Source organism: Clarias gariepinus, chromosome 19, assembly GCF_024256425.1.
Source record: "Clarias gariepinus isolate MV-2021 ecotype Netherlands chromosome 19, CGAR_prim_01v2, whole genome shotgun sequence".
Classification (NCBI taxonomy): Eukaryota; Metazoa; Chordata; class Actinopteri; order Siluriformes; family Clariidae; genus Clarias; species Clarias gariepinus.
Window position 1 is genome coordinate 17,842,985 of NC_071118.1, and position 21,166 is coordinate 17,864,150.

General features: G+C 41.4%; 1 protein-coding gene across 5 annotated transcripts in view; it reads right to left on the bottom strand.

Moving 5' to 3' along the window:
* The window catches only part of dennd1a (DENN/MADD domain containing 1A), a 199,299-nt gene that overhangs the window by 17,616 nt on the left and 160,517 nt on the right, over window positions 1–21,166 (bottom strand). For all 5 annotated transcript variants that reach the window (XM_053478387.1, XM_053478386.1, XM_053478388.1 and 2 more), the window contains one exon: window positions 9,368–9,438. In XM_053478387.1, the coding sequence (XP_053334362.1) occupies window positions 9,368–9,438 (71 nt within the window). The remainder of the gene's footprint in view (window positions 1–9,367; window positions 9,439–21,166) is intronic.

The window sequence follows — 21,166 nt, forward strand, 5'->3', positions numbered from 1 at the left end:
AGATGGGATTGGCCTGGATTTAAAGATACAGAAAGAGCCGGGTGACAGAAATCTAAACTGTCCGGCAGAGGCTCTCAACAGGGTGCAGATGCCAAAACCGAAGGTGAGCCCCTTTCCTTTGCTTATCCCATGTCCTCTCTGTCTCAACAGGTAATGCAGAATGGAAACTTTGCACAGCTACAGAAGGAGGATGAGCACTAATTAAAACACTGCCGTAGTCAGGTGTACGAAATAGAAGAAGAACAAAACCCTGGAAGTAAACATATCTCTTACTTTTTTATATATATAAGACCATGCCGTGTTTCCTACAAGACACGTGATGCCAGCTGACCGCATCTTTTCAAACTTTTTGCTCACGCACCGTTGGGGGTGGTGTAACACACTCGGAGGACAGCGCTATCCGCTCCTTTCACTTGCGTGAGCTTACAGACGCCCCTAATTGGCTGTGGAGCCGTGATTAATGTGGGAGCACGAAGTACCTCTCAGCTCCCCCTCTGAGAGAGCTCGGCTCAGCTCTCTCTAGACCTCCGGCTGCAAGAGGCTACAGCATCACCCGGGAACTGAACCAGCAATCTCTGGATGATAGGGCGAGCACTTTACTACTGCGCCACTCGGAGACAAATCTCTTACTTTTTAATAAAAAACGGACTAATATATTTCCACACAGAAAGTACCATAAGGGAAGGCGGAAACTGTGATGCACCAAGCACCCACCTTGAAGCAAAGAACACTGCGGAGAAGATCAGAGATCGCTTCCACTGGCCAGGACTCGACACGAAGATAAAAAATTTCTGTCATCGAATGTCTAAAAATTGTGCCTCAAAATCTTGCCCTTGCCCCTCACATTCCACTACCCATTATCGGCGTCCTTTATTAACGGATTGGAATGGATTTAGTGTGGCTAGTCCCCAAGTCTGCAAAAGGCCACAAGTACATTCTGGTTATTGTGGATTAGACACCCGATACCCCGAAGCTACCTCAAAAAACATTGCAAGTTCAGTTCAGTTTAGCCTTTTCTCATCACACATACATTACGGCACAGTGAAATTCTTTATTTTTCGCATATCCTAGCTTTTTGTTAGTAGGCAGGGGTCAGAGCGCAGGGTCAGCTGTTTTACGGCGCCCCTAGAGCAGGCAGGACTTAGGGCCTTGCTCAAAGGGGCCAACAGCGGCAATCTGGGGGCCCTGGGGCTCTAACCGCCGATCTTCCGATCTGTAACTTAAAACCTTAAAAAACTGAGCCACCACTGCCTCAAGAGAGCTTTTCTGGTACTCCTCTTCAGGCACATGAAATGCCTTACGGACCAAGGTGTCTCTAAATTGTTGTCTGACGCACCTGATTGGCTGTGGAGCCGTGATTAATGTGGGAGCACAAAGTACCGGCTGTGGCAGGTCAACCAGATCCATACCTCTGTCTACCATCCCCAGATCGACGGTCTGGGAGAATGCTTTAACCAAACACTGAAGAGGATGTTATGACGAGTGATCCACGAAAGTGGCCAAAACTGGGACCAGCTCCTCCTGTACAGGTTTTCTTTGTGGTGCAAAAACACCCACAAATTTTAACTGGATTCATGCCAGGAAAATTTTCTACACCATGATAGAATGTGTGGGGCCAGTGAGTTATAAACTGCAACAACAGGATAAGTGAAAAAGCACTGAACTTTATCATATAAACGTGATAAAAAAATTGGATTGAACCATTGCCACGCATCTCAGCTCGTTCAAGAACTCCTGTTGCTTTAGAACAGGAACCGCGGCGACAGCTACAGAAGTGTCCCACCTGCTCCAGACACAAACATTGAAATTAAGTCCTGTGAAATGTCTACTTAGAGCAAGAAGGCTCCAACTAAGTAATTTTCTTTTTCTTGCACATCTTTGCATAGACGGAGCTGCTAAAGTAAAACTAAAAATAATGCATTTTTACTGCACTGCCATGTCCTGGCACCCTTGGTCCACCTTAGTGCCCAATACAGTGTGTATAGTGTGATTAGGATGTGTGTGTGTGTGTGTGTGTGTGTATGTGTGTGTGTATAGGATGAGTGTGTAGGATGCGTAGTGTGTCATTGTGCATTTTGCAAAATATCTGACCTCTTGTTGAGTTGAGCCCATGACATGCAAAATTATTCAGCGCAATGAGATCTAGAAGTGTACCAAGTTTGACATGTACAATATACATGATTTTGCAAGTGTATATGAGTTATGCAGCAAAAACTTTTGTGAATGCCCTGATCCTTCGCACATTTATGACAACAGCACTAATAAAATAGCATTATCAGAGTGATGGCCTGAATATCATAGCCATGTCATCTTCATGCTGATGTCATAGTGCTTTGGACCTAATTAACTTGCACTTTGAAAAGAAGCAGATTGTGTGAAGGAGACGACAGGGGAGGGGGAGGAGGGTGGTTATGATGTAGAACGAATTTTACACATGTGCAAACACGCAAACACACACACACACACACACACACACACACACACACACACACACACACATAGTGAGGTCAATAAGTATTTGATCACCCTGTGATTTTGCAAGTTCTCTTACTTAAAAATCATGGAGGGGTCTACAATTTCAGCATAGGTGCATTTCCACTGTGAGAGACAGAATCTAAAAAGAAAAATCCGGAAATCACATTGTATGCATTAAAGATGAGTCGTGGCTGGGTCTTCCAACATGACAATGACCCAAATCTTGCTCATCAGCCAGATTTCTGACCCTCAAAGACCTGTTATTTTGCTTTTAAATAGTCAAGCTACACTCTGCTCATGATTCTAAATTAGTAGCACCTTTGTAAAGGCCCCTAGCGGTCATAAAGACACCTGTGCACCCTACAATCAGTCAAAGTCTAAGTAGATACATGGGGTATCAATTATGCTAAGAATAGTAAAGAATGTCCAGGCCCGTCTAAAGTTTGCCAGGGACTATCTGGATGATCCAGAGGAGTCATGAGAGAAGGTCCTATGGTCAGATGAGACCAAAGGTAACTTTTTGGTCTTAACTCAATTCACCGTGTTTGGAGGAAGAAGAATGATGAGTATTATCCCAATATCATACCTACAGTGAATCCTGGGGCTGGAAGCATCATGCTCTGAGTGTGTCTGCACAGGGGACAGGACGACTGCGCTGTATTAAGGAGAGGATGAAGGGGGCCATGTATTGTGAAAATAGGTTATAGAAAATGGCGCCGGCACCTTTTCTTTGTTTTTGTTCTTTAAGTTAGTTTTTACCGTTTTAAAACCAGTCAAATTACCACCATGGAGTACATTAGTTATGATAGAGACACTCTTGTTTCTATTGGTATACAATGTACTCACACTTCGACGTTTTTAACTCCAGATCCAAACTGGCCGAGTGAGATCCTGAGGGAAAACAAAGGACGCAACGCGAAGCGGCGGCCTCGAGGGAAACGAGCCGGCGTCAGGAACAGGCTGAGAGCCCGTGCACACCGCACACCTCTGCCTAGCATCCTGCTCGCCAACGTCCAGTCACTGGAAAACAAGCTCGATGACCTCAGGGCCAGGATAAAGTTCCAGAGAGACATTCGGGACTGCAATCTCCTCTGCTTCACCGAGACATGGCTGAACCCAGCGGTGCCGGACCACGCCATCCAGCCGGCCGAGTTCTTCTTGGTTCACCGCATGGACAGGACACGGGACTCGGGGAAGTCAAGAGGAGGCGGCGTGTGTTTAATGGTGAACAGCAGCTGGTACAACAGCGCGCACGTTGTTCCTCCACACCGCTCCTGCACACAAAATCTGGAACTACTGTCCATCATGTGTCGTCCTTTTTATCTACCTCGGGAGTTCACATCGGTCAATCAGTGCCGTTTATATTCCACCACAAGCGGACACGGACACTGCCTTATGCGAGCTGCATGAGGCTCACACAACAACAAACACAACACCGGGACGCTGCGCTTATTGTGCCGGGGGACTTTAACAGTGCCAACCTCAAACGAGCAGCGAACTTTTATCAGCATATCACTTGCCCCACCAGGGGCGAAAGGACACTGGACCACTGCTATACAACTGTCAAGGACGGCTACAAGGCACAATCTCGTCCACCGTTTGGTAAATCCGACCACGCCGCCATCTTCCTCATGCCAAAATACAAACAAAGGCTGAAACAGGAAGTTCTGGTTCAGAGGGAGGTCGCGCGCTGGACGGACCAATCGGTGGCCGCGTTACAGGACGCACTCGATGACGCAGACTGGGACATGTTCAGAAACAGCTCCGATGACGTCAGCGTGTTTACGGAAGTGGTTGTGGGATTCATCGGGAAACTAGCGGATGATACCGTGGAAAAAAAGACTATTAGAACGTTTCCCAACCAGAAGCCGTGGGTGGATAAAACCATCCGCGACGCTCTAAAATGTAGCACCGCTGCCTACAACACGGGACTCGCGTCGGGGGACATGGAACCGTACAAGGCTGCGTCATACTGCGTCCGGAAGGCGGTGAAAGAGGCGAAGCAGCGCTACGGGAGGAAACTAGAGTTACAACTCCAACACAGTGACTCTAGGAGCTTGTGGCAGGGATTAAGGACAATTACTGATTATAAAGCAACAACATCCGGTATGACGAACGCAGACGTGACTCTGGCAGATGAGCTGAACACTTTCTATGCTCGCTTCGAGGCTGCAGCTAAAGACGCTAGCGATGCTAATGCTAGCGGCGCTAACGGCTGCAGACAGGAAGTCACTGCGCGTTCATCATCGCCGAGCATGACGTGAGGAGAGCCTTCAAGAGAGTGAACACCAGGAAAGCAGCAGGACCAGACGGCATCTCAGGTTGTATTCTCAGAGCCTGCGCTAGCAGCTAGCACCTGTGTTCACTGAGATATTCAACATCTCTTTATCTCAGTCGGTGATCCCCACATGCTTCAAAGAGTCCATTATTGTTCCTGTCCCAAAGAAACCTCATCCTGCTTCCCTCAATGACTATCGCCCTGTAGCCCTTACTTCAGTAGTGATGAAGTGCTTTGAACGCCTGGTCAGAGACTTCATCATTTCTTCACTACCAGACACACTGGACCCACTACAGTTTGCATACTGTCCAAACCGTTCCACGGACGATGCAATCTCACATCTCCTCCATACATCTCTCACTCACCTGGACACTCGGAGGGGGAATTATGTGAAAATGCTCTTCATCGACTACAGCTCTGCATTTAATACCATAATTCCCTCCACACTTACCACCAAGCTGGAGCACCTGGGACTCAGCTCATCCATGTGTCAGTGGATCTCCAATTTTCTGACTGGCAGACCACAGGCAGTAAGGATGGGCGGACATGTCTCAGCCTTCATCACTCTCAGTACTGGAGCCCCCCAGGGTTGTGTTCTGAGCCCCCTGTTGTACTCTCTGTACACCTCTGACTGCGTGGCCACTACCAACTCCACCACCGTCATCAAGTTTGCTGACGTCGTGGTGGGCCTGATTACCAACAACGATGAGACGCCTACCTGGAGGAGGTTGGAAATCTGGAGAACTGGTGCCAGAGAAACAATCTCCTCCTGAACGTCAGCAAGACAAAGGAGCTGATAGTGGACTTTAGTAGTAGGTGAGGAACTACCAGACCCCCATCATCAACAGGAGCCCAGTGGAGAGAGTGGACAGCTTCAGATACCTCGGTGTTCACATCACGCAGGACCTGACATGGTCCTGTCACATCAACACCGTGGTAAAAAAGGCCCGGCAGCGTCTGTACCACCTCAGACGCTTGAGAGACTTTAGACTGCCCTCCAAGGTGCTCAGGAATTTCTACTCCTGCACCATAGAGAGCATCCTGACGGGAAACATCACGACCTGGTTTGGGAACAGCACCATGCAGGACAGACGAGCTCTACAGAGGGTTGCAGTCTGGGAAGCGATTCCGCTCCCTGAGGGCCAACGCAGAGAGACTGAGGAGGAGCTTCTTCCCGCAGGCGATAAGGTCTCTCAACCACACCACTATGCAAAACTAACACAATATTTTCACCATTTTTTACAATCAATCAATCAATCAATCTTTATACATCCATGGACACTATGGACAACTCCATGCACATCACATCTACACTACATGTTTAGGTTTACATTCTGGACCATTGCACAAAGACACTTTAATAACCATTGCACAAAGTCACTTTTTCTATGCATATTTGCACACCATTATAGTTTGTACAGTATATTTCTATTTTCAGTTCTATTTTTTCTAGTTAAATTTTATTTAAATTTTTTTATTTTAATTTTCTATCATATTTCTTCTATTGATATTTATTACTTATTATAAGCTTTAATTCTCTTTTTAAGGTCACTGGCGGTCGTGTAAGCATTTCACTACATTTCGTACTGTGTATGACTGTGTATGAGACAAATAAAAAAAAAAAAAAAAAAAAAAAAAAAAAATTTTTTTTTGACATATTGGGCAAAAAACCTCCTTCTCTCAGTTAGAGTATTAAAGATTTTTAAACATCATGCTTCAAGACTGATTCATTAAAACCGGTAAGGCTGACCTATTTCTCCTGCACCCGCACACGTATATACAATATACCGGACTTTAGACATTTGATACATTCACTTACACCCTGAAAATATTGTATACTGTACAAGCCAAATTCTCAAAATGTTGGTACATTTGTAAAATTGGAATAAAATAAAAACTGTAAGACTTATAGTTTATTCAAAATAAAACTAAAAGGACATAAATGTTTAAACTAAGCAATTTTACAATTTTATGCAAAAATGAGCTTATTTTAAATCTGATGCAAGTTGGGACGGGGGCATCTTTATCAAGGTCATTGGTATTGAGGTCATGAGTTTCTGGAGCTTTTTTGTTGGAATTTGGTCCCATTATTGTAATGGGAAGTAAACGTATATTATCACAAGTGTAAAATATCTCTATTTAAACATTTGTGTTCTCTATGTTATATTGTAAATAAAATTTTGGCTCACATGATTTAAAAGTCTTTTAGTTTTCATTTTATTTATATTTAAAAAACGTCCCAACTTTTCTGGAATTCAGTTTGTAATTGTAAATATACAGTAGGAATTTGGTGCATTGCAGTGTCAATTTTTTGTAAAATACATGGGAGCTACTTTTGTGATTTGTTCAATTGTTCAATTCAATCTATGAATTTTTGTAGAACCGTGGTCCATTCATATTTGCAGAAACTCGGATCTTCATAAGTTGGGGACTACCAGTATATAGGCATTTTAAGCAAATATTATAGATTAAAATTAATTAGTAGGGTTATATGTAAAGTAAATGACCAAAATAATGTACATATTTATGTCTTTGTACATATATACTTTTAGCACATACTTCTATATCTTGACCGAGACACAATTCAAGACCAAAGTCCGACACTAATATATACCTTTGTTTGACATAAGTTTTTTTCAGCATTGTTATTTTTTAATATTTGAGCTTTATCATCTCAGTTATTTAAGTCAAGGATGTCTGCAGTAGCAGGCAGGATATAATGGAATTTCTTTGGGAGCAGGCAAAAGTGGGACTTAAAAAACACCAATCCCATACAGTGGGTACAGAGAGTGTTCAGACCCAACTTATATTTTTCACTCTTTGTTATATTGCAGCCTTTTCTAAAATCATTTAAGTTAATTTTTTTCCTCATTAATTATCATACAGCACCCATATTGACAAAAAAACCCAAAATTGTTGACATTTTTGCAGATTTACTAAAAAAGAAAAACTGAAATATCACATGTGCCTAAGTATTCAAACCCTTTGCTCAGTATTTAGTAGAAGCATCCTTTTGACCTAATACAGCCATGAGTCTTTTTGGGAAAAATGCAACAAGTTTTTCACATCAGGATTTGTGGATCCTCTGCCATTACCCCTTGCAGATCCTCTCCAGTTTTGACAGGTAAAATGGTAAACGTTCGTAAACAGCCATTGTTCGGGCTCTCCAGAGATGCTCAATTGGGTTTAAGTCAAGGGTTTGGCTGGGCCATTCAATAACAGTCACAGAGTTGCTGTGAAGCCACTCCTTCGTTATTTTAGCTATCGTCCAGGATATCCCTGTACTTGGCCGCCGTCATCTTTCCATCGATTGCAACCAGTGGTCCTGTCCCTGCAGCTGAAAAACACCACCACATCATGATGCTGCCACGACCATGCTTTACCAGTACCTGTTTTTTTCCACACATAGCGCTTAGAATTAAAGCCAAAAAGTTCTATCTGGTCTCATCAGGCCAGAGAATCTTATTTGTCACCATCTTTTTTTAACATGTTTTTTAATGTGTCTTGCACTGAGGAGAGGCTTCCGTCGGGACACTTTGCTAAAAAGCCCTGACTGGTGGAGGGCTGCAGTGATGGTTGACTTTGTACAACTTTCTCCCATCTCCCAACTGCATCTCTGAAGCTTAGCCACAGTGATCTTTGGGTTCTTTTTTACCTCTGTCACCAAGGCTCATCTCTCCCCGATAGCTCAGTTTGGCCGGACAGCAAGCTCTAGGAAGGGTTCTGGTCGTCCAAAACGTCTTCCATTTAATGATTATGGGGGCCACTGTGCTCTTAGGAAGTTTAAGTGCAGCAGATTTTTTTTGTAACCGTGGCCAGATCTGCGCCTTGCCACAATTCTGTCTCTAAGCTCTTTAGGCAGTTCCTTTGATCTCATGTCATCTGACATGCATTGTGAGCTGTAAGGTCTTATATAGACAGGTGTGTGGCTTTCCTAATCAAATCCAATCAGTATAATCAAACATAGCTGGACTCAAATAAAGGCATAGAACCATCTCAAGGATGATCAGAAGCAATGGACAGCACCTGAGTTAAATATATGAGTGTCACAGCAAAGGGTCTGAATATTTAGGCCCATGTGATATTTCAGTTTTTCTTTTTTAACAAATCTGCAAAAATTCCAAAAATCTGGAAAAAAGGATTTTAGCAAATCGCTGCAATATAACAAAGAGTAAAAAAAGTTAAGGGTCTGAATACTTTCCGTACCCACTGTATATACCCCAAGTACAGAGAACAGTTAATTCAGAAAACCTCTGCCATACCAACTAAACCCAAATACATTTACTATCATATGGTGTCTCTAAACAGTAAACATGGTTTATATTAAGCAAAATTAACTTTGTTGGATTTAACAATTACAAAATTACTATGTAGCCCTTTAGAATATGCCATCTATTCAACCTCTAAAACATAATTCATTTTTACTGTGAAGTGCTAAACCAGAATAAATAGTAACAACATTTGCTTTAGAAATCTGTTAGTTTCATCAGTTTATGTTCCTGTGGGAGGCCCTCTAGTGGCACAACGCCCAACCATGTGTGAGACGTGACACTGGATTAAAAAAGAAAAACACCCTGATGAGTGAAACCACGTAAGTGGGCGTGATTGTCTTACTGTTCATGGCTGCCCTCAAAATCCAAATTGCTGTGTGGTCTCTTTGCTGCTAGCAGCCAAGGATGGAAAGACTACACAGAGAAAGTAAGAGAGAGAGAGAGGGGGGGGGAGACATAAACAGATAAAATGGTACAGCACAATACAAGATCTTTTTAGAATATGAATACATAGAGAAGTTGTTAAATAAATAAATAAATAATTAAATATATATATATATATATATATATATATATGCATTTCATAGTCTGATAAGGGACCATCAGTACAGCAGAATTAGCCAGAACTACTGAAAGGAGATCTCCATGTGCCACTAGGATATCTAAATAGGTGACTGCTTCCATATGCTTCTTCAAATCAAAAGAAGTAAAAGACTACATTTAAGCAAAAATTCAGGTAACAGAGTATTATGTCCTTGTGTACATAACATACATTATGATGTATAACAATATATACATTGGTTACCCAATTGGAATGTTGGTTTTACCGTTGCGACGCTCGGCGGCAGCATTTGGGTTTGCACGTTTGCTGGCTTTTACCGGTGAGTGGCGCTATATAACTACCGACTGACCCTTATGTCTTAGTTCATTCTCTGCAGGATTAATGAGCTGCAGCTCCTTTAAAACTGCACGTAGTAGTGGATAAAATCAAGTGCAACATTTTAGTTTTTTTTTTTTTATATTATATTTTTATTTTTTGACCAACACAGAACAATACAAAAAAGCAACAACAACTATAAGGACAAAGAAGGAAAGACAAAAAAAAAAAGGATTTTAAAACCATTGTTACATTAGTTCCTCCAGCTTTATACATAGGTTAACAATGTTATACATATATTTCTGGGCCAGTGGGCACGGGCAATTTAATGATCTTACAAGCCATGAAAAGGTCATAACTTCAAACTACTATCCTTGACACTTGACAGGTAATTGAAAAAGGGTTCCCAGGTGGATTCGAAGCCAGCAATGCTATCAGAAAGATCTGAAGAGACAAGAAGTCTCTCTAAATGCAAAGTGCTAGAGAGTTCAGAAAGCCAGGATTTAAAAAGTGGTTTTGATGCCTTTTTCCATAGACAAAGAATAATTTTTTTAGCTACCACCATTCCATATTGGACAGCTTTTTTAATTTGATGACTGAACCCACGAAGTGAGTCAGACCAACCAAAAACAGCAATTGCTGGATCAGGGGCAAAAGTACAAGAATAAGCCTTAGAGTAGAATCTGAAAATTTCGCTCCAAAACTCAAAGTTTTGGGCATGACCAGAAAAGATGTCCCAAGGATCTCTCTGCAGATTCACATTTGTTACAGTTAGAGGAGATGGAGGCGTAGAATTTGTTAAGCTTAACCCGGGAATAATGAAGCCGATGTACTACTTTATATTGGATAAGTTGGTGTCTTGAGTTAATAGAGCATTTATTTATGACCTTGATAGACTTTTTCCAATCCTCATTAGTAATTTGAATACCTAAATCCTTTTCCCAGGAATCTTTCAAAAACAGGGTAGATATGTCTAACTGACCAGTAAAAACATCCAGAAGATGGGAAATCAAATTAGAGGCATCAGGGGAGGCAGAAAGTAATTTATATATATCATGTTCGTCTGCTAATTGTTCAAAGTGGGAGATAGATGTACGGACATACAGTGGTTACTCAATCGGAATGTAGGTTCTACCGTCGCGGCGCTGGGCGGTACCGTTTGGCTTTGTGCGTTTGCTGGCTTTTACCGCTAAGTGGCGCTATATAACTACAGGCTGATGCCTCATGCCTTAGTTCATTCTCTGCTGAATTAATGAGACACAGAGTTTTAGAACTGCACGTAGTAGCGGATAAAATCAAGTAAAACATTGTAGTTAAACAAATTTATAATCACAGAACTAAAATTACAGTACAAATGTAGAATTCAAATTAAATTAAATCTTATTAGGATCAAATTTAAACAAAATAAATGTTTATACAGTATGCCTTTGGATTTTATCACGTGTAATTAGAAAAGTTCTCGCTGACGTAAAAACTTAACACAAACGTCCTCGCAGCCTTTTCCTCTTCGGCAGCGGGGCTGCGAGGGCGGGCACGGTGCGGGAGTGAAGATGCCGCGAGCTCTTTCTCGCGCTGTCCTCAGCGCGGAGATCAAAGGGCGTAATTCTAGTGTCCTTGTTTAAAGTTCCTGGGTCGCGTCACATTGCCCCACTGACATGCTTCTTTCATATTCTCCATCACATCACGTACTTCCCAGACCTCGGACAAAACTCCGCGCCTTGCTTTTATAATGCGGAGCAAGCCCGAGATCATATTAACGTTAATTATCGCCAGCCGGCACGAATAGGCGGCTCCCGTCCCTTTGCTGCCTATTCAGGGAGCCTACGGAGTGACCGAGTAGCGATAGTAGATTTGGGCGCACGCCTATAACAGACGCAAGCTGTGGCAGGTCATCATAATTGTCTTTAACTTGTATTTCATAAGGTTTTCCGAGCGGTGGTACAGCGCAACGGGGGTCATTATTTACTATTAAACATTAAACGAATTTACAAAACTTTATACGTGAGATTAAGCGCTGATTCTACGTAGGAAAGTAAAGAAGAGGATCCTGATGCTCAACATTCCGGAGACCGAACCCCATTTAAATTAAATGAACAAATATTGCAAGTAAATAACAATAGCCCACGTTTAAAAAAGCATTTTTATTTAGATTATAAAAAATAATCCTGCATCTATTTTAGGTGTTCCAGCTGCCACTGTTCTAGAATTCAAATTAAATCAAATCTTATTAGGATAAAATTTTAGCACAATAAATGTTAACACGGTGAGCCTTTAGATTTTATCACTTGTAATTAGAAAAGAAGCGTGTAGGGTTTTGTGTCATTTTATTTTTTGTGTTTTTTAAATTTATAGTTGATTTATTAACTGAAATAAATGACCATAAAATTAAAACAGTGTTAGGACGTTCTACTGCGTCAGCAGATGTCGGTCTTTCAGCCCCGCTTGTGTTTTTGCGTTATTATAAGAATGAAATGCAGTAGACTGTTATGATTTGTAATGGGTTCGACCCATGTTACTCAAACAACTCAGTTCAGGTGTAAGTAAATGGATAGAAAGTAAATGGCTGTGCTGGGGGAGGGAGGTGCTAATGATTTGGTCGGCTCTGTGTGTGTGTGTGTGTGTGTGTGTGTGAGAGAGAGGGGGTGTCGCGGTGGTTGATTATTCAGTGAAACAAAGGCTCAGCTGAAAAATGTTAGGCACATCAGTCACTTAATTTAGTTGTAATATAACAGATGCGCAATAAATACCAAACCTAAACCAGGCACAAGGATTAATAAAACAAGATAGCCCCCATACCCGTTTATTTTTTAATAAAAAAACCAATGAAGATTATTGTGTATAGACTGATTAAAAACAATGCAATTTACGCTATTATAAGGAAAATCTCAAGTTCTTCCATTCTAAGGATTAAAAAGGCAAAAATGTTAACTTTAGAATCTAGAATCCAGAAGATTAAAATTTAAATCACTGAAAGTCTCCAGAAGAGCCTCAGATTCAAGAGGTTTTTAAAGTGGGGAGAAGTGCATTTCAGTTCCTCTGAATGTATAGGTGAGAACAGCCGATTCACACCTGGGGAGGGTGAATCATTTGTATTTGAATGTTGTCTGGCATTGTAAAGCACTATAGTGACACTAAAAGAACAACCCAGGATTAATAGGAATTATTATACTGCATAAACATTATTTAGCACAAAAAAATCCTCGTGCTCGGGAAAACTATGCGTGTGGTTGAGCGCCGATTAGACTATGGGAAATTAAATCAAATAAGGCACGGCGGTGTGAGTGCAATGGCCATCCGTCTGCTCGCGCTGACTCTGCTCTCCGCGGATGGCCGTTCCCCACCTCTCGCTCCTTTGAAGTCCCCGGGGCGCGTTCCATTTGCCCTGCTTGCAAGCCGCACTTCCGCGTTGTTGCACGCGCGTTGCATACACAGCGCATAGTAAAATCCACTGTAGCCCAACAAACCCCGAGTATTTTATAGCGCGGGGTGCAAGCCCGGGCAACGATAGCAACGATAGCTCACCAGTCATGTGTAATTCTGCGGTCCCGCTGCTTCGCATGTCTGAAGGGGAGGCCGCCTAACTAGTGAGCGAGGAGCGATATTGATTTGGGCGCACGCCGTGACAGGCTGAACAAACTGTTGTCAGATTAATGTGCAAAAACTATATAATAAAACTATATAAGACTACATGCCTTTATAAGACTTAACTTTTATTTAAGCGCACTCACAATAACGAAAAAACGTTGTGATTTTGTAAGTGTTGTAAGCTGCGCTGTTCTGTATTGTTTTTGGTGAACTTGAGCGCGTCAGAAAATGAACTCAAACCTTTTTTTTAAATGGTCAGAGTCAGTCTGCTTGCTGTTTTCCCGACGCATCCATAATCAAACTTCATGGAAAACTTCATGAGTGCTGATTTAGACTATGGAGTAAATTAAAGAGAAAAATCACGATGCCGAATCGAAGTCCTGAGCCCAAACCTCATTTAAATTAAATTAAATTAACAAATATTATAAGTAAAAAAAACAATAGCCCACATTTAGAAACGTATATAAATTCTTTTCGACATGAGTTGGCCCGGTGTTATGCGTAGAGCGCCAGGAGATTTCCTGAAGTTTTGAAATCGCGGGGCATTTTTTCTAAATAGACGCTATCTTTAATAACTGATGGAGGTTTTGAGCTGTATACACACGCATTCCTGCCTAAACAACTCTTAAAACTACACCTGTGACACAATAACAGTAATATTTCTAACATTCTGCAGGCTGATATTTGGAGAAACGAAAGAATAATGAATAAACCAGTTGTTGGGTCAAAATAACCCAACCAGGTGTTCATTTGTAAACTACATCTCATATGAGCCAACATGAGCAACCCAACAATGTGTTTAAAGTACCTGAAATAATACAGAATTTAAATAACAATAAACAGATACAGAGATAGGCTGTATAACAGTCACTATTGTATTTACTGCAACGAGAGAAAATGTCACTTTGCGCCACCTGGCGGCCATTTTACGAATGACTTTAAAATGCAACTGATTTATTTTGGCCGCTGACGTTTTTAGCGACGGTAATAACCATTCCAATTGATCAACTACTGTAGTTTCTCAGCTGTAGATATCTAAAAAAATGTGATGGCGAAAGGTCAAATTTCTGTTTCAGCTGAGGGAATGTGGCAAATTTACCATCCATGTACAAGTCTCTTACAGTGACCATTCCTTTGCTGGACCAAATCGAAAACGTGGAGTCAATGAGTGATGGCTTAAAGGCGTGGTTATAAGCAATGGGGGTGGACAATGAGGTTGATGGCAACTTAAATACCTTCCAGACCTGACACCATATTTTGAGAGAGCTGCTTACTATAAAGTTTGTGTTGACCACTTTTATGGATGATACAGGCGCCGCAAAAAGCAGAGAGGAAAGAGAGTAATTTGTAGCACTTTGTTCGATGGCGAGCCAAGAAGGAATGTCACCTGAAGACCCTGCTGGATAAGATTTTTTCCAATATGATAAGGCTCTGCAGTTTGCAGCCCAATAATAATACTGGAAGTTTGGCAGGCCTAGTCCACCCTGCGACCTTGGTTTACACACATGTAGTTTAGAGATATGGTGCGCTTTAAAGCCCCACACAAATTGAATCCAGAGTTTGAAAAAAAATTTTGGGCAAAAAGATTGGCAGGTTTTGAAAAAGATACAGAAATCTTGGCAGTGTCACCATCTTGATTGCATTCACGCGCCCTACCATAGACAGTGGAAAGGTCCTCCAACTTTCTATATTAAGCTTTAAGCTCTCTAACATAGCTAAATAATTTAATTTATAGATATCCTTTGTATTTTTCGGAATGGTAACCCCCAAGTATTTTAAACTATCTGTTGCAATTTTAAAAGGTAGGTTTTGTATAAAGCTTGGGTCAATTTTTTGCCAATTTGCACAGTAACCAGAGAGCTTTCCAAAAGTCTTCAGTAAATTTAATAGGGGTGGGATGGATCGCTCTGGATTGAGTAGGTGGAGAATAATATCGTCGGTGTAGAGAGATATGTGGTGGTCTAATTGGCCTATCTTGGGTGAAAAAATAAGTGGGTTATTTCTAATAGCAGTCGCAAGTGGTTCTATAGCTATGGCAAAAAGCAAGGGTGAGAGTGGGCACCCCTGTCTAGTGCCCCTATGCAATGCGAATTGTGAAGACTTGTCAAAATTGGTGAGCACCGAAGCCTTAGGTTTGGCATAAAGCATTTTCACCCAGCAGGTAAACGATTCTCCTAGATCGAATTCCTGGAGCACTGCAATAATATAACTCCACTCAATTTGGTCGAACGCCTTTTCGGCATCCAGAGATAAGATGGTTACATTTTAAGCAGAATCTTGTTTTGAGTATAATATGTTCATTAAGCGTCTCACATTTAAGAAGAAAAAGCGCCCAGGGATGAAACTGGTCTGATCAGGAAAAATAATTTTTGCTATACATTTATTTAATCTGTTTGCAAGAATCTTAGTAAAGATTTTCAGATCTGAATTTAGAAGGGCTATGGGACGATATGATGCCGGATCTGTGTCATCTTTTCCTTTTTTAAGAATTAGAGAAATGTTTGCATCGTACATTGACTGAGGAAATTCCTTCTTATCAAAGAATGATTAAATAATCTGAGCATCAGAGGAGCAAGGTTTTGAGAATATTTCTTATAAAATTCAATTCCGAAGCCGTCAGGTCCGGCGGGAAAAGATGCAATGGCTTTAAGTATTTTCATTTAATGTTATCAAGGGCGTCTCGATCTGCTTCATCCAATTTAGGGAGGTGTAGTGATGGAAGAAAGTGGGAAAGGGTTGTAGGGACAGTGGGAGATCGAGATTCATACAAAGCCTCGTAAAATTCCTTAAAACTTTTGTTGATGTCACTGGGGTTTGTCGTAAGGGTTCCATCCTTTTTCCTAATTTGGTGAATACCTCTATTAGCTTGAATACTTCTTAATTGACACGCGAGCAGCCTATCTGGTTTGTCTTCTAGCTCAAATTGCTTTTGTTTTATTTTTAATAGCATATTACTAATTTGGTCTGAAAAAATTGTATTATATTCTAATTTTCATGCTGCAATCTCTTTGAGAACCTCAGGGTCCGCTGAGTCTACATGTAAATGTTCAAGTTGATTAAGACGTGCTTCAATTGCTAACAGGGATTTTTTCCTTTGTTTTTTTAGGCTGGATTCATATGAAATTATGTATCCTCTTAATACCGCCTTAAGTGACTCCCACAGTGTTGAATCAGATACTTCGCCTGTGTCGTTAAACATAAGATACTCATCTAACCATTTTGTTACACGTTGGGAAAAATGAGAATCAAAGAGTAATGTACGATTGAATCGCCAGCTATAGCTGGGCTTAATTTCAAAAAGGTCAAGAGAAATGGTCACTGCAGAGTGGTCTGAGATTATTCTGTTGTGATGCTTAATTGCAGTTACACATGAGACAACCTTGAAATCGGCCAGGAAAAAATCTATTCTGGAATATGAGCTATGAACGTTAGAAAAAAATGTATATTGTGTATCAGTTGGGTGGTTCAGCCTCCAAATATCAACTAAATCATATAAGTTAATTAATTCGTTTAAGGTGGAAGTGGAGTTGGGCAAGTGACCCACAGAACGGGCAGGAGTCCTGTCCAGAGTGGGATCTAGAACCAGGTTAAAGTCACCACCAATTATTAAATGTGTGTTAGACAAATTGGGGAGAAGATTAAAAACTTTACGGAAAAAGGATGGGTCGTCATGATTTGGTCCATATAGATTCAATAGTGTAATATGTACAGAAAAAATTAAACCCGAGACTATCACATATCGACCATTTGGATCACTAATGGTAGATATATTCTTAAAAGGTATTGTTCTGCGGAACAGAATGGCAACTCCTCTAGCCCTGCATGAAAAGGTAGACTGAAACACCTGCGAAACCCAGCTACACCTAAGTAGTCTTTGTTTATTATGCTTGATATGTGTCTCTTGCAAGAATATGATATCAGCAGATATTGACTTCAAATAAGAAAAGACTTTGAACCTTTTAACCCGGTTATTAATGCCTCGTACATTCCAGCTGGCTAAGGTGACATTACAATTTGAGGATTGCATATTATATGGCAGTACAATTGAGCTTTAATTTTATGATAACTGTATGGAACTGGAGTTATTACAGTAAACAGGACAAAACATATAACACTTAACACACACTCATGAAAAAAGAGAACCCCCAGTGCCCTCCCCCCCCTCCCTCTCTACCATCCGCTTCCCAAAACAAAGTGGAATACAAAATACAAACCCCATATGAACCGTGGAGCTACAAGGCTTCCTAAGGAGCAATAAGGACACTTATCCGCGGCGGTAAACTTAACCGTCGAGGAAAAAAATAGATTAAAAAAACAAACAAACAAACGGCTCCTTCTCTAGCCTCGACGCATAAAATTAACAAAACTAGTGATTTTGAGCATTAGCATGAAGCCAAAAGCATTACCGAACATTAGTATACCAAAATACCGGAACCATAATCACGCAAAAGGATACTTTCAATGTAGTCAAAAGTCTTGGTTATACTAGTGGGCGCGGACGGGCGCATTTGAGGAAGCCAACGGCTTCCTACATCCGAGAGCCCGGGTCACCGCTCAGTATAGCGGCGCATAAACAAGACCACACTCACAGGCTTGATATACTTAGCACAATTGAGAAAATTGTCAAGTGTACGTGTGTAGGAAGAAGTCAAGAAGCTGTGATAATTGCATTGGCAAATGCTTTGGCGTCCTCGACTGAATTAAGGATTCTCTTTTCCGATCCCTGAGTGACAATCAGACGCGCGGGGAACGCTAGTCCATACCTGACACCAGCCTCCTTCAATTTATTCTTAACTCTGTCAAATTTTCGGCGCTGCGACAGAACCTCCGCTGTCAGATCAGAATATATAGAGATCCGCGTACCCTCAAACTGTAGGGGTGACTGTTGTCTGGACAACCTCAGGATTAATTCTTTCACTGGGTAATGGTGGATTCTTGCTATTAGCATCCGGGGCGCCCTCCTTTGGCTGGCAGGGGTCCAATGCGATATGCGCGATCCACTTTTACTCCAGATGGAAAATTTTGGTCTCCCAGGATGGCCGGTATTTTAATATTTTAATATTAAATTCAATTTTAATATTTTGCCGACGGGAGCGACCCTCCAGGTCATCAAGCTTGACGTGAAGGGCTTTATTGGCGGCAACAATATCCTTGCAAAGAACCTCTAACTCAGAAATGCGACCGTCATGCTCGACTCTCGCGCCCTCGAGATCGGATATACGAGAGTTAGTTTCGTTAAGCGATGCTTGCATTTGCGACAAGGTGTTTTCGATGGAGTTAAATCTGTCGTTCATCGACTTATCCATAGTTTGGATAGACGCTTGGATTGCCGCTAAGATTGGGGATAAGGCCATGGTCTCGTCGTTGACAGTAGCACTAGCCGCATGTTCAGCCAGTGTTTGCTTCTCCATCGACTGTTCGTCTACATTAGCCGATTGGTCACATTTCTTCGCTCTAGGTTTCGTCATCTTGACTTCAGGCTTCAAATTATATTGTTTCGTTTTGATCATAATTAAATGAAACTAGTTTTTCCGAGGTTAATGGAGGAGCTCCTCAAAACTACTTCTACTCCATTTGGTGCTCTCGAGCGCCCCCGCAACATTTTAGTTAAACGAATTCATAATCACAGTACTAAAATTAGAGTACAAATATAGAGTTTAAATTAAATGAACAAGGCACAGTGACCTTTAGTTTTTATCACGTGTAATTAAAAAAGCTATGCATGGCCTATGAGTGGTGCAGTGGTAAAGCGCTCACCCTATCATCCGGAGATCGCTGGTTCGATCCCCGGGCGATGCTGCTCACAGCCGGAGGCCTAGAGAGAGCTGATTGGCCGAGCTGCTCCCACATTAATGACGGCTCTACTAGACGCCAATTAGGGGCGTCTGTGAGCTCGCGCAGACAAAGGGAGCGGATAGCGTTGTTCCTCTGAGTGTGTTACGGCGCCCCCAAGCAAGCAGTTAAAAAAAAAAAAAAAAGGTCTGTGACGTCACGTGGATCTAAGGAAACACGTGGGCGGTCTGCGGCCCTCCCGACTAAGTGACAGTGGAAGCTTAATGTGGAAGCCCTCAGCGACTGGGACAAATTGGACACGACTAAATTAGGGGAGAAAAATCTAAAAAAAAAAAAATTCGGAAAAAAAGGGGAAAAAAAGAACGGCTACGCGTGTAGGGTTTTGTGTCGTCTTTAAATTTATAATAGATTTATTAACTGAAATAAATGACCATAAAATTAAAACATTGTTAGGGCGTTCTACTGCGGCAGCAGATGTCGGTCATTCAGCCCTGCTTGTGTTTTTATGTTATTATAAGAATGAAATGCAGTAGGCTGTTATGATCTCTGCCACTCTCCTATTCGTCACCACATCACGTACTTCCAGGACCTCGGACTAAACCCTGCGCCTTGCTTTTATAATGCGGAGCAAGCCTGAGATCATATTAACGTTATTTATCACCAGCTGGCACGAATAGGTGGCTCCGTCCCTTTGCCACTTATTCAGGGAGCCTACTGAGTGAGCGACAAGCGATAGTAGATTTAGGCGCACGCCCATCACAGGCGCACGCCGTGACGGATCCTCATAATTTTCTTTAATAGTAAATAATGACTCCCGTTGCGCTGTACCACCGCTGGCAAAACCTTATGAAATACAAGTTAAACATTAAACGAATTTACAAAACTTTTTCAGTTCAGATGTACAGTAAGTAAATGCTCATTGCTGCGCTGTTTGGGGGAGGGACGTGCTAATGACAATAATTACAATAACAGCAATATTTCGAACATTTTACAGGCTGTCGTTTGGAGAAACGAGAGAATAGTGAATAAAACAGTTGTTGGGTCAAAATAACCCAACCAGGTGTTCATTTATAAATGACCCACTACATCTCATATGACCCAACATGAGCGACCCAACAATGTGTTTAAAGTACCTGAAATAACCCAGAACTTAAATAACAACGAACAGATACAGAGATACGCTATATAACAGTTTATACTTTGTACAAATACAATTTTCAGCTAGTGAACTTGATCTAAACAACATTTAACCAATGTTTTTTTTTTTTTACTCATTATTGTACAGTACATATCAATAGCTCTGGTTCAGATTTTTCATGTTTGTTGTGTAAAGTATTCATGTGAAAATTATCACTATTGTATTTACTGCAACAAGTGAAAATGTCACTTTGCGGCACCTGGCAGCCATTTTACGCATGATTTTAAAATGCAACCCTTTTTTTTTGCCCGCTGTCGTTTTTAGGCGGTTGTGAGCGCGACGGTAATAACCATTCCAATTGGGTACCTAGTGTAAGGTTTGTACTTTTTTGTTGTTGGCCATGGTTTAAGAAAATATAAATTTAATGGATCATCAAGCAATACGCCCAGCACCTCCTCGGCCCTCAGCCCCATTAGTGAGGCGAGGTTCAGCCACACTGCTACTTCACCTACCCTGTAATTAGATACTATAGATGCCGCAGACCTCAAATCCCAAATTCTTTTATTCCTCAAGAGTTTTTCAGACTCCGTTTTGGAATCCTTAAAGACAGATCTAAGTGGGCAGATTAGTTAATTTTGTGCAAAACAAAATAAGGAAACCACAGGTTTACAAAACTAGAAGATAAAGGAAATGGATTCATTATGCAGTAGGTCACCTACACCAATTATACTAACAAATATAATAACAAT